Consider the following 17,008-nt stretch of genomic DNA (forward strand, 5'->3'; position numbering starts at 1 on the left):
AAGCTGAAGCCAAGAATATCTTCTCATCACTGACCCAAAAGCAGCAGCCCTACTGGAAGCATCTGCTGCATCATAGCTACACTTGATGGAATAATGAGCCACCTGAGAGGCAGTCCCTAACAGGGAAAGGGCAGATGTTTTACCTTCAGAGTCTGGAAGATCAGAAATCACCTGGCAGGCCTGGGAAAGCAGAGCCAACAAGTACCTGGAAATATGGGTCTGAAAATTAACAGCCCTAAAACCCAAGGTAACAGAGGTATAGATATTCTTGCCTAGCCTTTCCACAGTCCTGCTATCTTTATCAGAGGGCAGTAACTTGGGAGAAGGAAGCAACTGAGATGGCTTGTCAGAAGTTACAGACACTATAGAGAGGTCAGCAGTAGGACACTTGTACAAGAACTTACAATCCTCAGGCATCCTATAAAACCTATCAGGTTTCTTGGGGGCACGGGGCTAAGAATCTGGAGCCTTAGAAGCATTAGAAAAGGCATCCAACAAAGCAGCCAAAACAGGAGGGACAGCAGAAGGTCTTGAAGAATCCATCTGCAAGGGATTATAATACATTTTTGTATCTCAGAAACTTGAGCACAATCCCATTTAAAGAGCTCCATCATCCTGGAGATTGTGCCCCCCCCCAAAAAAAATTCTTCAATTGTGCCCCAAAAAAAAATATTCAAAGGGAGTATCAGGACTGGTAGATTCCTCTCCATCTGATTCATAGTCCAAAGGAAAGGGAATCTGTGAGGATTAAGCAAGGGATCTTCATCTGAATCTGCTTCCTTCTCACAAGAATCCTGTTCTCTGGGTCTCTTAAGGGTGAGGTAGAGGAGCAAGGGGCCAGAAGAGAAGTTCCTTGTGGAGGTTTTAAAGCCAGCAAAGCACTAAACAACTCCTGAGTGAATGACTGTGGCTCCTTAGGAGCTGAGGAAATATGTTTGGTTTTCTGCTTTTTCTTTAATGGAACAGCCACCTCTTAAAATTTAGAAGGCTCTAATCCTGGACGGCATTCAATAATTGTAGTAGGGACTTCTTCTCTAACTAAAATTTGAGAAACACCCCTAGGCCACTTGGAGATAATCAGATGTGGGTCCCACTGAACATCTGAAGCGGATGTCAGCAATGCCTCCTTCTACATGCTAAAATTGGATCCCTGCTGGCCTCCAACATAGTTACCACAGAAGAATCCAACGATGAATCCAGGTGAACCTTGGGCTATCACTCACCTTGGGAGAGACGTCCAGTGGAGTCTGTACAGAGGAAGATTCAGGCCTGGATTTCTTGACCTCCTTCTTGACAGACGGTTGACACTTGGAGCGGGATGTTCTCTCCACCATGTCTTTAGCAAGAAGATTAAGACATTGGTTCTCAAGATAAAGTGCCAAAGAAGAAAGCCTACAACAGAGGGTCTTGGGAGAGGAACCATTTACAGGCTGCCTGCGTCTATTAGAGACATAAATGCCAAACCAGGGATGAACTTCCTGTTCCTCATCCAATTATCCAAGTAACACTTGAAATGAGTTAGGGAGGAACTCTGCTACACATGGATGGGGAGCCTGTTCCAGAGAAGGGGTAGTCTCTGGATAAATACCTTTCACTCAAGAGGTCTATGACTGCTCCTAATCTGCAATCATCTGCAAATTTGGTCAGCTAGAGGCCACTGACAATGTCCTTGATTTCAGACAAGTAAATGCCAAAAAGAAGCAGTCCCAGGACTAATCCTTGAGGGACTTCACTTATGACTGGCCTCCTTGTAGAGGTGGACTCCCCAATTCTAACTTCCTGGTTCCTGCCTGTGAGCCAGCTGGTTATCCAGATGGTGACATAAGGGTTTATACCTAACCTCATACGTTTGTTAACAATGCCTGAGTGGGGGCATTGTGCCAAATGCATTGGCCAGGTCAAGGTAGGCAGTGAGAACCATTTTACCCTCATCCATTGCTTTGGTGACCTTCTCAAAGTCCACCGGTTGAGTAGGTATAACCTGCCCTTGACAAAATCAAACTGGGTTAGATCCAGTGTCTGGAGGTTTCCTATGTCTTTATTAATCATTTCCATGATAATTCATTCCATGGCTTTGCAGATGAGACTAGTGAGAATTATGGGTCTGTAGTTTTCAGGATCAGTAGATGACCCACCTTTGTGCAAACAGATTACTGTTGATGTTCTTTATTTGTAAGGCACAAAGCATGTTTGGTGACTACAGTTAAATAGCAATTCCAGACAGCCAGATAAGTCATGTTTCATGCTGTTTAGAAGGCATCCTGGGATATTACCTGGGCCCCTTTTGGAAGTGTTCTTGGCCTAAGAGATAGCATTAGAGACTTGTTGCCTAGTAATAGTAGGGGGAACTATATTTGATGGCATTTCTTGAGGGAAGGTTGAGGAGGAGAGAAGGGTAAAGTTGGAGCTGAATTTGTCAGCCAGAAGGTTTGCTATATCTTCTAGCTCAGCACAGGTGTCTCCATTTACAATGAGCTTTGCACACAATTGTGTATTGCCTTTGAGGTTGCAGACAGCTAAAGAATGCCTAGTGGTTGCCCTTGGCCTGAGAGCCCAAATTTGGTACACTTTATTTGTCCTCTGAGTTGTTTAGTTTGATGAGAGTGCTTTTATTCTGCTGGGTGCTACACCTAATTTTTGCCATGATTCTTTCTTCTGTTATACAGCATATTGTTGCAATTCCACCAGGGTGGCTTGTTTTTTTGAGACAGTCTTGTACTTCTTCCTGGTGGGTACAGCTGCCTCTATACCATTATTTACTTGCTTGTATAGGGTTTCTGTGAACAGTTTGCATATATAGCAGTGTTCTCAGGATTTATGGGGGCTGGAAATTTTGCCAGGTTATCACTTAATAGGTTCATAGGTTGGTACTAGGCTATCAGCCCTAGGGCCTGTACAAGCCTAGCCATAACAATTCCCTGGATATTTCTTCCCACACTATTTACTTCCCTGGACCCCTGTCTAGCAGGGTGATGTGATCCCTGGGGTGAATTTCTTTTCTCCCATCCAATCGTCAAGGTTCCTTTTGAAGAGGGCCAAAGTGGCACTCTGCTTGACATGTATGGGCAATCTATTCCAGAGTCTGGGGAGTCTCTGGATCAGGAACCTATCCCTCCAATATGTTTTGTTTATTGTGATGACAAGGTTTAGATCCCTGGAGCATGTGGCTCTGAGGGATTGGGATTTCTTTAAGTGTAGCATGACCAACAGCTCTGGGTTTGACATGGCCTTGTATGTTAAGCAGAGATCGCCTCTGAGTAGACGATATGCAACAGAGTATAGCTGGAGTTTTTTAAGGCAGTTAGCGTAGGGCATCTGCTTTAAGCCTGTGATTCTTTTAGTGAGGTATTTCTGTGGCCTTTCCAGTTGTTGCAGATGTCTTGAGAGGTACATACCAAACGGGGCATTGTATTATATAATGGGTCTAATGTGGGACTTAATAGTAGAAAGTTAGCCTTAGAGTAGTTCCTGAATATTCAAGGGTTAGTTGAGGTTTTATTTCTACTTCAAAGGAGACCATTTTGTAGTCTGACCTTACTAGAGAAGGCATTACACAAGGGGTGTGCAGCACTCTCCCACATAGTGAAGAACAGATCCAGTGTGTTTGCACTCCTGGTTGGTGCACTGACAATCTGGTTCAGAAAATGTGTGTGTACAAAATTCAGGAATCTCTGTGCATGTATGTCTGGTGTCTATTCGTGTAATACTGAAACAGCAGAGGGATCCTTCTGACTCAGGGACAAACTGTTATAAGTGCTCTATCATGACTACAAGATATTTATGACTTTTCTTATGAAAAGCTTGTTCAGGATGCTAAGAAGGCTGATATCCATACCAGTGTAGCATTGAGAGTGGTTTGACAACAAGATGAATTTGTAATATATTTCACACGAATAACTCTCAAAATCAAATGTAAATACATGTGTGAAGTGTGATATGAGAAAACACATAACAGAGGTTGACATAGGCTAGCAACCTGTGGAACTGGCCATGGACAGACTTCAAGAAAGTACAATAATAATTGTTATGTAAATTACTATCAGATGGGTTACCAGTGATTGTACCAAGTGTCTTCTTCTTTCAGCTTTTTCCCGGTTAGGGGTCGCCACAGCGGATCACCGTCCGCTCATGATTGGCAGTGGAGTTTTACGGTGTCGAGTTGCTAGCCCAGCGCCCAACCTTCCACAGAAGGCACACACACACTCACACCTAGGGCCAATCTAGAGTGTCCAATCCACCTACAGCATGTCTTTGGGATGTGGGAGGAAATCGGAGCACCCAGAGGAAACCCATGCGACTACAGGGAGGACATGCAGACTCCGCACAGAAGGCACCCCAGCCGAGAATCGAACCGGAGAATCTCTTGCTGTGAGGTGGCAATGCTAACTGCTGCACCACTGTGGCCGCCCAGTGATTGTACCAAGTGTACTATGTATTAAGATTAAATATATAATTGTATTTATTACATTTGCTATAAATAATATAATAATAATATTATAATGTATATGGTTTGTTGATATGAAGTTAATAAATTATGTATTTACCTAAAAAAAGGAAGGGACATTAGCTTTAGTTAAAAATGATGGGCAAAAATGATGTTTACATTTTAGTACCATTTAGTGTGGCATCTCTGCAAGCTTGTAAAATGAAGTTTAATAAACTTAGTAGATGGATACTATTTACAACAAAAAGAAGCATAAAACATAAAAGCACACTTTCTGTCTGTCGTTTGTTTATCACATTACAGCTTACTGCAACATTTGGGAAACCAGTCACACGTTCATGAAACAGTTATTAAAATTGGAAATTTGTAGTAAATGGTGTTTAAGAACATTTAATGACATTTCTCATTTTTTGTTCTGTGCCAAAATTCAGTAATGAAGAAGCCTACATATTCATTCAATTATTGCATTTAAATGACACCACGTCACTCTTTCAAGCCAGCATCTTGTGTTTTAATGATGTCTATGTAATGGATAAAGGTAATGAAGTAATGCAAAAACACAGAAAAACTTAAATCTTAACTTACACATAAGTAACCACAATGGCCATATTATTCAGAAAAAACTGTATACTCTGTCAGCTAGGCATCAGCATTTACCACAAACCACCACAAATTAAAAATCACAGTAACTGCCTTCATTATAGGCATTATGTTAATATGCACACTTGGCCCTGGACACCATCTGCCCCAGTATGTACCAGAAAGACAGACATAGCACTCCAAAGATCTTGAGCTGTCCAATAAAGTGTACAGCATGTCACATCCCCTTAACACAACAAAAACTGGTTCACTTTGAAACACAAACAAGTGCTGTCACAGGCATTGTATTTGTTTCCATATGCAAGCTACCAGATTAGCCTATGTAATTCATAAAAGTATCAATAAAAAGTATTCTAATATTTTTGTTCCACAGAACTGTCTTCTCTATGCTGTTACACTGGCTACTCAAATTGAGTCTGAAAATCACTTTAACCTAATAAATATTAACCTGTCTTATCCATTTTCAGCTCTTTTTAAAGCTGGAACCTTGGGAGCTGATAGTGCAAAACGTAGCAGTAGCTTTTGTAATCTATGACCATTTGTAATGATTAAACAGAACTCAGGCTTTCTCTTCTATAGTATTAGCTGAACAAAACTGTTTTACTGCACAACATATTCATCTGAATGTAAGCCAGTATGAACCCCTTCGTGTTCTAAAAAAAGCTGTAGAACACCAGCATGGAAGTGTTATTAGTTAGTGGTTTCCATGTTCTAATACAAAAAGGAAATAGAACGTCTCTACAGATGACAGACAACTAACTTTATTCCTGACTAGCATATATACTATACTGTCTATTTAAGAGCTCTACAGTGCAAACAAGTTAAAGAAATCAAAGTGCGTCATCAAGATAACATTTTAAATATTACGCTTTTTAAGATGCATACAAACAATACAACCTTCAGATTATCATTAAGCAAACCTTGCAACAACATGGTGTAAATATTCAAAACAAAAAAAAGAGTCGGAGAATCAACATATGCATAGTAAATGGAAGAAATGCACCGAATGTACACATTCGACAGGCAATAAAGTTTAGAATTCCAGCCTTAATGTTTTGTTCTTCTGCAGTAGTGATTAAGAAAAAAAGATTTGTAAGTATTCAAGTGAATATAATATTAATGTTGAAGATTTCTCCATGTTTAATGTGCATGTGATATTTAATCCTTTGGACCATGTCCATTGGTTAGTGTTCCTTCTTCTTTATTCAGTCCTTTGGCACCTTAAAGCCATCCTTCTCCTTTCGAATGGCTTCCATAGTAGCAACAGCATCTGTTTTCCTGGCGTGGTCTTGAACAGACTTCTCTCTGATCAAACAGAAAAAATAAACCCACATTTGTTTTTTTAAAACTTCATGTATGATTTTTCATACATTTCAAATAATTAAAGTAAATAAATTAATGTAATTAAAAAAAAAAAAACAAACAGGAAAATAGATATACTGTGTTGATATTCTGGTAGAACAACAAATTCTAGGACAGGAATCTGTATGGGTTAGGTATGGACAGATATGACGCCCCCAACATTCGTGCTACATGACAAGAAAGCTAAACAAAGGTAATACACAATCAACATACTATAGACAGATAGATATAGATAAATAGATAAACATAGAGATATAGCTATAGATATAGATACATATGGATTTGAACAAAGCGTGTAACTCTGTCACCTAAACAAAAAGCAGAAACTGTACTGCAACATTAAAAATAGTGAACTGAGCAACAGACTGGCTAAAAGATAGGCAGAGAGTGTTTTTTTAGAATGAAAATCACACTTGTGTAAGCATTCGGCTTACAGGTGATCACTTAGAAAATCCTCTGCAGTGCTTTAACAGTTGTGAACTCCTTTGTCTTATCCTAAACACAGTTCTTAAAATTCTCACACATAATAAGAGTATTATGAAGTAGCTACATCTCTGATAGCTGGAAGTGGTGGGCAATGGTGGTCTCACTCTGCAAAGAAGTCCAGTAGTTAAAGACTGATCATAATTGCGATCGTATTGTGCAAGGTGATGGACAGAATCATTGTGGAACTTATTCAGACACAGAAAACCCAACATAATACAGTTTTGTCAAAGGCAAATATTGTGTGCTTAACCTCAGAGTCCTTTAAAAATATGACTGTTATCCTGGATGAAGGGTTTTCTACCCATGGAGCTTACCTTGATTTGGCTAAAGCATATGACTCTACACTAAATGGTAGACTCGTACATAAATGCTAGGATTTAAAGGTAAATGAAGCAGCAGTAATTTGGATCTAGAATTGGCTGCAGTACTGTGCACAGCAGGAAAGAACAGGATCATTCTTATCATCCCTGTCACTAATGGGGTCTGTCATGGCTCCATCCTGCACTCGCACCTTTTTTCAGACATCAAAGGTTACTCTGCTATGTAGCCCACCAAACATACAAATAGCTGTAAACAAAGAAATATTGCCCTTAATCACTTACACAATTACCCTTTACAACAACACTTAAAAAACTACTAGAGAGCCACTGAAGAGATCATTGTGTCTTCAATGTCAGAAAATGCAGCATTCTGGGAAAAAAAGGTTTATATAATAAACAACAACAAATATCTGCTAAAGAAAAAGACATTGCATTGTTTGTAGATGTTGACCTTCTGATTGATGTCCATATGCTATCCATACAGCCACTATGATATGAAATACAGAGTTGCTCACCTGACCCTCTGTGGGTTTAATATCTGTATAGAGGGATAGTTAATTCCCCTGTATACAGCTCTTATAGATGCATTTACAGAATACAACATCCTATTCTGTAACAGATTCAAACACCATGTGATGCAGTTGGAGAAGGTACAGAAATTCCTCATAAAGCGGACTGCAGGACTTCAAGGCTTTTCTTAGAGCTGAAGACTGCCATGACTTTCTCTGTTTCTCTATGTCATGCAGCCCTCTTAGAGCAAATGCATACCTGATATGTAAAACATTCAAATACCCCTTACTAGCTGAAACCCTTTGCTTAGAATGCCACCTTGCCTCAGTAAAAACTGAATATAAACCATGTCATAAAACATAACAACTTCATATCTGTCTATTCTCAAATAAACTCAGAATTTAATCCAGGAAGATGGAACTGCATAACTACAAGGGCATCCATAAGTTACAATATGAGGTTCAGGGAAAAAAAATCCTTGATAGTAAATAGGCCATGAATTGTTCACTAAACATGTGAACCTATTCTTGCTGAGGCCTTTGGCATATTTCCCCTACATGCAGTTCTAACTGGGCCTCAGTTCTAATGCCCATGAAAATGGCACCACCATAACAGGTTACAAAAAATATATTAAACAACAGCTTCCAATTCCAGTGACTGAAGGAGCCATATAGGAGATGCATGCTACCAGCACGGGGGACAGATTCTGTGAAAAACATGCAGAGTGCAGACAGTCTTCAAAAAAGGGCTGAAATATGACAGTTGTGGCTTGTCCACTAACAAAGCCAAACAAAATACAGTGTATATTATGTTAATATAGTTTAGTGCATTTCTGGAGTATTTTAGGCCAGCTGATATCAGTCATTATCTCTGCAACACTGACTCTTATAGGCATCTACCAGATGTTTTTTCATTTTTTTCTTGAATGTAAACAAATTTGGTTCGTGCCTGATATTAACAGGTAAGCTCTTCCTGCCAGATGCTGCTGCCTTTGTAAATGCCATCTCCCTAAAATGCAGACCAAATGGGGGATCTCTCAGGGTAATCAGTGTACCTCAGGTTGTAGTGATGGGTTGCAATTAACATCATTTGTAGAAGTGCTGGGCAATGTTTTGGGGTACAGTAACTTAAACATAAGGGTATTATTAGCACAATGGCTCTAGCTGTTACAGACAGATGGACAGACAGGCAGACATTTTACCATTTTCAAGATATCATTTACAGAGATTTCCTGACATCACTAAGAACCTCTGAGAACCCTGACAAAACAGCCAAGATGTGAGGGAAAGATGGTCTTCGCTCTATGGGGGGGGGGGGTCTCTAAAATATCCACTGTGACTATGCATGGTCACAAGCAGCCAATGTACCATGGCCCAGGTTACCATCTGCCATAAAGGAATCCAGGATTCCAAGAATGTGGCCCTGAAGCTCATCATGAGCTGAGGGAATGACAGAAATAGGAGAGAGTAACTAATCAATACAAGAAGTGCACTTCTCTGTTGTACTGCTACTTAAAGCACAGCTCAGAAGTATCACATATTCTTACCTGGCAAAGCAGGTAATCTATGGCTTGCCACAAAATTAACAATCAAACACAAAATGGAGACAAGAAAGCACTTGCCATAGTGGTTAAGTTCTTTGCCTCCCAAGCACATGGTACATGGTTTTATCCTGACCTCTGGTTTAATGCCTGTGAGGAGTTTTCATGTCCTCCCTAATATGTACATACTCTAGGTGGTGCCTATCAGAGGAAGAGGTGTGTTGACCAGCAGCATTAGGCATCAGATATGTTGTGTCATATCCTTAAGGCAGGAGAACACGGATCAAAGACTTTGCTTTGTGTCACGGCTAGCCACTTAATGGTGCAAAAAACTGATCTAGTTGATTTGGCCACTAGACTAATACCTCCAAAAAATGAGTATTTGCTGGTGATAAGCAAGTAGGAGGTGTGAGAGGTCTATGTGCTTTTACTGGCCAATCTTTGCCACCATGAGTCCCAGCAGACCTGTAAGCTACTGGACAGCTGGTGTCCAGCTGTCCTACCTCGGATAGCTCTATTGAGTGTAAGATGAATGTTAAACCAACCAGCCGGCCAAACTTAAACTACGGGTTGCTGCAGGTTCACTGATAGGCTGCAGCCTGGAAATGGATTACATGAAAGTACGGAGGAGACTTGACATCTTGTGTTATCAGGAGACAAGATGGAAGGGCAATGCAGCAAAGCCACTTGACTTGGGATTCAGAATCTACTACTCAGGGGGAGAACAGATTAGAAGTATTGTGGAAACTGTGATGAGGGAAAGTATTGTAAAGACAGTGAAGGATGACATTAAATTAGTGATAGACTCTTGGAAATTAGACTCCAGTGTAAAGACAGGACAGTACTCAGAATATCAGACAACACCCCAAATCAGGGCTGTGATAGCAAGGAAAAGAGTGCATCCAGGCAGTAGTTGCTGGGCCTATAAGATACAGTGGATATAAAAAGTTTACATACCTCTGTTAAAATGCCAGGTTTTTGTGATATACAAAAATGAGACCACAATAAATCATTTGCAAAACTTTTCCCACCTTTTATGTGACCAATAACCTGTATAATTCAATTGAAAAACAAACATATCTGTTAGGGGAAATAATATAAAAAATAAAAAACATACAATAAGCTGGTTGAATAAATGTAAACACCCTTAAACTAATATTTTGTTGAAGCAACTTTTGTTTTAATTACATCATTCAGTCTTCTTGGGTAGGAGTCTATCAGCATGGCACATCTTGACTTGGCAATATATGCCCACTCTTAATTGCAAAAGTGCTCCAAATCTGTCAGATTGTGAGGGCATCTCTTGTGCACAGCCCTATTCAGGTCACCCCACAGATTTTCTATTGGATTTAGGTCTGGGCTCTGGCTGGACCATTCAAATACTTTAATTCTCTTCTGGTAAAGCCATTCTTTTGTTGATTTGGATGTAAGCTTGAGGTCATTGTCGTGCTGAAAGGTGAAATTCCTCTTCATCTTCAGCTTTCTAGCAGACGCTTGAAGGTTTTGGGCCAAAAGTGACTAGTATTTGTAACTGTTCATAATTCCCTCCACCTTGACTACAGCCCCAGTTCCAGCAGAAGAAAAGCAACCCCAAAGCATGACACTGCCACCACCATGCTTCACCGTGGGGAAGGTGTTCTTTTGGTAATGCAAAGTGTTGTTTTTATGCTAAACGTACCTTTTGGAATTGTGGCCAAAAAGTGAAACCTTGGCCTCATCAGACCATATACATCTTCCCACATGCTTTTGGGAGACGATGTATTGTTTTGCAAATTTTAGCTGGGCCTGGATGTTTTTCTGTGTAAGAAAAGGCTTCTGTTTTGCAACCCTACCTCATAGCCCAGACATGTGGAGACTATGGGAGATTGTTGTCACATGCAGTACACAACCAGTACTTACCAGAAATTCCTGCAGCTCCTTCAGTGTTGCTGTAGGTCTCTTGGCAGCCTTCCTGACCAGTTTTCATGTTGTCTTTTCATCAATTTTGGAGGGATGTCCAGTTGTTTGCAACATCACTGTTATATTTTCTCCACTTTTTGATGACTGTCTTCACTGTGTTCCATGGTATATCCAATTCTGTGGAAAATTTTTTGTACCCTTCTCCTGACTGATACCTTTCAACAATGAAATCCCTTTGATGCTTTGTAAGCTCTCTGTGAACCATGGCTTTTGCTGTAGCAGGCAACTGAGTATATGTCAGGAAAATCCTACTAGGACAGCCGAACTTTATTTGGGGTTAATCAGAGTCTCTTTAATTGATGGCAGGTGTGTACCCACGAAGATTGAATGCTGTAATTAAATCAAAAGGTGCTTCAACAAAGTATTAATTTAAGGATGTGCACACTTATGCAACCAGCTTATTGTACGTTTTTTACATTTTATATTTTTCCCCCTAACAGATTTGTTTGTTTTTCAGTTGAATTGTACAGGTTATAGGTCACATTAAAGGTGGGAAAAGTTTTGAAATTATTTATCGTGGTCTCATTTTGTTATATCACAAAAACCAGGCATTTTAACAGGGGTGTGTACACTTTTTATATCTACTGTAAAATAGGACAACGTGAGCTAGTGTTTATATCAGGGCACAATCAGCAAGCAATTGTCAGAGAAGACTGTAAGGTCAATAGAGACTAGTCTGAAGACCTGAAAATTGACTGGAGAGAAAAAAAATAAAAATGAGTTCAAGTAACAAAGAAGAGGACGAAGGAGAAGAACAGGATGAAGAATAAGAAGAAAAGAGGAGAAGGAAGAAAAAGACGGAAAAGCAGAGGAAGAAGGTGGATGAGGATAGGCTCATAGATTAGTACTAGGCTAACTGCCCTTGCGAGCCATTTTAAACCTAGCCAATTATCCCTTGTGAGACTCAAACCCTGCTCCTTGTGTTTGTAAGGCAAACACCATAACCATTAGGCCACCCTCCCACAGTGCGTGAAAAGAGAATGTGTGAGGACTGTAGAACAGATATGCATTGGAACCAGGTATGGAAATAAGGTACATAAGGAGATCTGGTGGTGGAATGCAGACGTCCAGGAAAAAGTGAGAGATAAAAAAGATGGAGCATGCCAAGGAGAAATAATGGTTAGCTAACATAGAGGCTAAGATAGCAGTTGCAATAGTAAACAGCAAGGCATCGGAGGCACTCTACTAGCTTCTGGAAAGTGACTCAGCAGATGGCACAAAAGCTATAGTAGGTTGCAAGCCAGAAAGATGAAGAGAGTCATCAGACACCCGTCATAAGGGATGCCAGCAACAACCTGCCTACCAGTCCACAGGACATCAAAGTCAGATGGAAGGAGTACTTGCAACACCAACTGTACAGCCCTGGACACAGCCTATGATGAAAATGGAAGAAGACACCACCCTAGAAGAAATCAGAACAAGATTAAGGAAAATTAAGTCAGGGAAAGCAGCAGGCTCAGCTGAAGGCACGGCAAATTGGATCAAAATGTGGGTGAGTTAAGGGAGAAATGGCTCCTGACAGTACTCATAGCAGTACGAAGAGAAAGTCATATCCCAGATGACAGGAGTATAAGCATTCTAGTGTCCGTGTACAAAAACAAAGGGGACATTCACAAGTATAGGCAGTGGAGAGGCATCAGAATCCTGCCACACTGCATGAAAGTGCTGGAGAGGGTGACTGATAAATACACAGAGTAGAAAAAAGCAAGATGAGAGAACAGCAGTTTGGTTTCAGATTAGGATGCAGTACAATTGACCCAATGTTTGCAGTGAGAAAGTCAGTACAGAAGAAACTAGAGATGAGGAAAGAGGACAAATAGGCATTCCTAGACTTGGAAAAAGCATATGATAAAGTTCCAAGAAAGCTGATTTGGGCAGTCCTGCTGTAGTTGGAAGTCCCAGAGACATAGACAGAATTAGTGCAGGCTAGGTACAAGAATCCAGTGACACTGTTTGGACTCACAGAGGGGTTGTCAGTGTATCAGAGTTCAGGTCCGAAACTACTGCTGTTTATACTGATGATGGACTACAGAAACTGGTTGGAGGGTTCAGATCATGGCAGCAAATAGAGAAAATCAGAAGAAGCTGAAAACTGACATATAAAAAAACAGCGGACTAGTTTAGCAGCTTTAAGTATCGGGGGGGGGCTGTTGAAGGAAACGAAAGTCTGAATGAGGAGGTCAAAGCTAGAATGAGAGGAGCTGCATCCAACTGGCACAGAATTTCAGGGGTAGTGCATGACAGCACAATGTCTAAGCAGCTGGAAAATAAGGTGCACAAACCAGTGGTGCGACCCGTACTGCTGTACTGCAGAAAAACCTAGGCAGTGAAGTCAGAGCAACTGAGGAAGCCAGAGGTGATGGAGATGAAGTGCCTGTGACAGATGGGACAGACAAACAAATGAGGACACACGAGCAGAAGCCAACATAGCTCCAACTGCAGAGAAGATCAAAAAGAACAGTTACAGTGGTCTGGAGGGTCTATATTATATTATCGACTGCTTAGCTAGTCGAACGCCTAAATGTCGAAAACTGACAATCCCGAATGGCCAAAGAATTCGCTTGGCCATTGCTGGGAATTTGCCCTTTCCCCAATGCAGAGCGATCTCAGAGTTGGTATATTTAGTTACGTGGGGTGTGGGGGGCACAGCCTCCTACTGTTTTATGGGTTGGAGGTTTATGTTAATTTGGCATGGTGAAGAGAAATCTTTCCTGGTGAAAGAATTCACTTCACTGGCAATTCAAAATTGTCAGTTTTCGACCCTTAGCTGTCGATGTTTAGGCGTTCGACAAGCTAAGCGGTTGATAACATAATATAGACCCAGTCTGGATATGTGCAGGATAGCAGAAGACAATTTAATGAATAACATTTGGGAGACACAGGGAAAAAGCATTAGTAAACAAGGATGTTCAGCAAAAAAGCTGGATAGACTGCATGAGAAAAGATCTACCACAGTCAGGCATGACTGCTGAAGAAGGTAGGAGAGTGGTTTGAAATGAAAGAGATGGACCCCATATAGAAAGTGGGAAAAAGGGGCTGGATGATGATGATGACGACAGAATCTTACCAGGTGAAGATATTGAATAGAATGGTAAACTCGGTAAATGAGTCCTCCAAGAGGTGCACTACCAGTAGAAAGGTGCAGTGGCTGATGTTCTATATTCAGAAATATAAATGGTCTACTGACTAATGTGCACAACACTTGCTCAGATATCAAAGCACTCATTAGTTTTCCAAAAAGAAGAATAAGAAATTTTAGGAGCAGGTAGGCCTCAAAGGTCATGATGATAATAATACAGAGTTCTGTGATTTTCCTGTGGAAGCCCTCAACACTCAAAAGAAGCATCTAAAGTAAGGATCTGGTTCAAGAAGGGTGGGGATAAAGGAGCAACACAAACACAAGTTGGTAAGGAATGGTAGTAGGGATCTGATACCAGACGCAGAACACAAGCAGTTACTTCTCTGGAGCCTGATATGGTGAATACTCCAGTAACCAATCCTTATGAGGAACTGCACTAAAAGGACTATGAAATTAGTAGTTGGTTTTAGGCATAAGAGGTTAACAACCCTCTGGGTTTGAACCCTCTGCTATTAGGAGGCCAAGGGTGTAAAGTTTTATAAGCCTCTGACTCCCATGCAGAAGGAGGTGGTCCTGGCAAATGATAGTCTTGTATGTCCCAAGTAAGAAGAAGGGTCTGGACTGAACCAAGGGATAGTTTTCTCAGCTGTACAATGACAGGAATATGCACACCAGCCAAATGATGCAAATAAAGACATTTCAGAACCTCAGCAATGCCCACAAATCATCCTCATCAGACTCAGGTCTACAGGTGGTACGACACACAACCAAACACATAGATTTAGAAATATTAGTAGAACATGAAGTTGAAATGCCTCTGCAACAGTGACCAAAGACCCTTTAGAAGGAAGGCAGGGTTATCATTTACTGAAAGTGCTGCAAACCCAGTGTAAAACACAAGATGCTTTCATGTGGTTTTCAAGTTTTAGTGAGACAGTATATATACTATATGTTTACAGGGATCTATTTACTATATGTTTACAGGGATCTATGTACTATATGTTTACAGGGATCTATATACTATATGTTTACAGGGATCTATGTCATAATATCAAAAACCCTGAAACCCAAAATGTCAAAAACTTAAAATTGTGAAAAAAAAAAAGTTTAATGCAGGAGGGCAAGCCCCCCCCCCCCCCCGCATCCTCAGACCCACTGGAAATTATATATGACCTCCACACCCTCACACCCACTGCTAATTATATATACCCCCTGCACCGTCATACTCACTGTTGATTATATGTACCTCCCACACCCTCATACCCACTGCTAATTATATATACCCCCTCTTGCACCCTTACACCCACTGCTAATTATCTATACCCCCGCACCCTCACACCCATTGCTAACTACATACACCAACACCGGGATAACGCAACAGTGGGAAAAGGGAAATTCTCATTTTCAGTATTATGAGGTTTTTGGCATTTTGGATTTTAACATTTTGAGTTTTCAGTCACATGGACAGAACCCATTTACAAATGTTATCTAACAATGTTAAGACAATGAACGCGTGCATGCAAAGATAGGGACCCAGATTTGACAGTAAATGTGTTTAATCAAATCTGCAGACATTATGATGCTCCAGAGTCAAACTAAACCCATCCACTTTGAGGAAATAAGGAATCCTCTGGATTAAGTCCCCTCTTCTGTTCTCTTGAGACAAAGGCAACTACTACATAAGCCCACCTAGCTACCCAAGAAACAGAGGGAGGGATGACCAATAATACATGCTATGTTTTGCCTATGTCCATCACTGTTAAACAGCACTTAACAATAGGGTCACTGTTGATCTGCCCCCTCCTTTCCCCAGTACACTAACAATCCTGAGGTGTGGATCATCAAGTTTAAATTCTGCAAGGGAGTAAAGATCTTTCAAATCACTGATGCTAGCAGCCGGCCCTAGAGCTTAGTCTATCACTTCTTACCTGGTCTGATAGCAACACAGTTTGATATTAAGCTAATTAAAAAAAAAATTCTTTTTGTGGTCTATGCTTCTCAGAGGGAATCATCAATACCACATCCTTAATGAAGCCTGCGTCCTCCCAGTTAAACAGAAGTCAGCCCTTATTCTCCCCACGCTCATCTACAAATACCTTTGGCTAACACTTACTGTCTGCCATTGGGGAACCTTTGCCCGCATCCTCCACTACTTGATCCATGTGTCCATTCCCTAATCATTCCTCAGTGTTGCCACGTTAGGAGGCACTGTTTTCTCCACCTCTGTCCACAAAATGTGGAACAGCATGCAGACAGATAAAGAGATAAGGTTTTATTCCTTCAAAACAAAGCTCAATCTGTGCCTGTCCTCAGGAGCACCCAAATAGGCACAGATATCAGTGTTACAAATAGGGATGGCATAAGAAGTTATAGAAATGTAAGTACAAATGGGAGTAAGGCACTGAAACAAAAAGCACTAGTTCTCATGTATAACGGCGTAGACTCAGCTCAATTAGCTTCTATAGTGCTAATTCGGAAGAAATATAGACAAACAGATGCATACAGAGAATAGACAGATATAAAAATTATGTGTAGGATGGCGGTGATACTTAAGGTGTTAAACAAATAGAAATAAAGATATGTAGTTGGTCTGTGCATTAACACTGCGAGGTATTGCTGTGTATAAGTGTTGGGGGGTGGGGGGGTTGAAGCAAGTAGTAAGTGAACAGTCATTCTATCTGCCGAAGTACATTGAATAGTTTTTTTTT

At 40.7% G+C, this 17,008-nt stretch overlaps 1 protein-coding gene across 1 annotated transcript in view; it reads right to left on the minus strand.

Moving 5' to 3' along the window:
- Positions 1-4,933: 4,933 nt before the first annotated feature.
- HAGH (hydroxyacylglutathione hydrolase) overlaps positions 4,934-17,008 on the minus strand; it is a 135,046-nt gene continuing 122,971 nt past the window's right edge. Inside the window, exon 9 of the mRNA XM_044089104.1 lies at positions 4,934-6,349. Coding sequence (XP_043945039.1) covers positions 6,250-6,349 — 100 coding nt within the window. The 3' untranslated portion in view covers positions 4,934-6,249. The remainder of the gene's footprint in view (positions 6,350-17,008) is intronic.

The sequence above is a fragment of the Protopterus annectens genome, chromosome 12.part0 (assembly GCF_019279795.1).
Source record: "Protopterus annectens isolate FY-2018-M chromosome 12.part0, PAN1.0, whole genome shotgun sequence".
Lineage (NCBI taxonomy): Eukaryota > Metazoa > Chordata > Ceratodontiformes > Protopteridae > Protopterus > Protopterus annectens.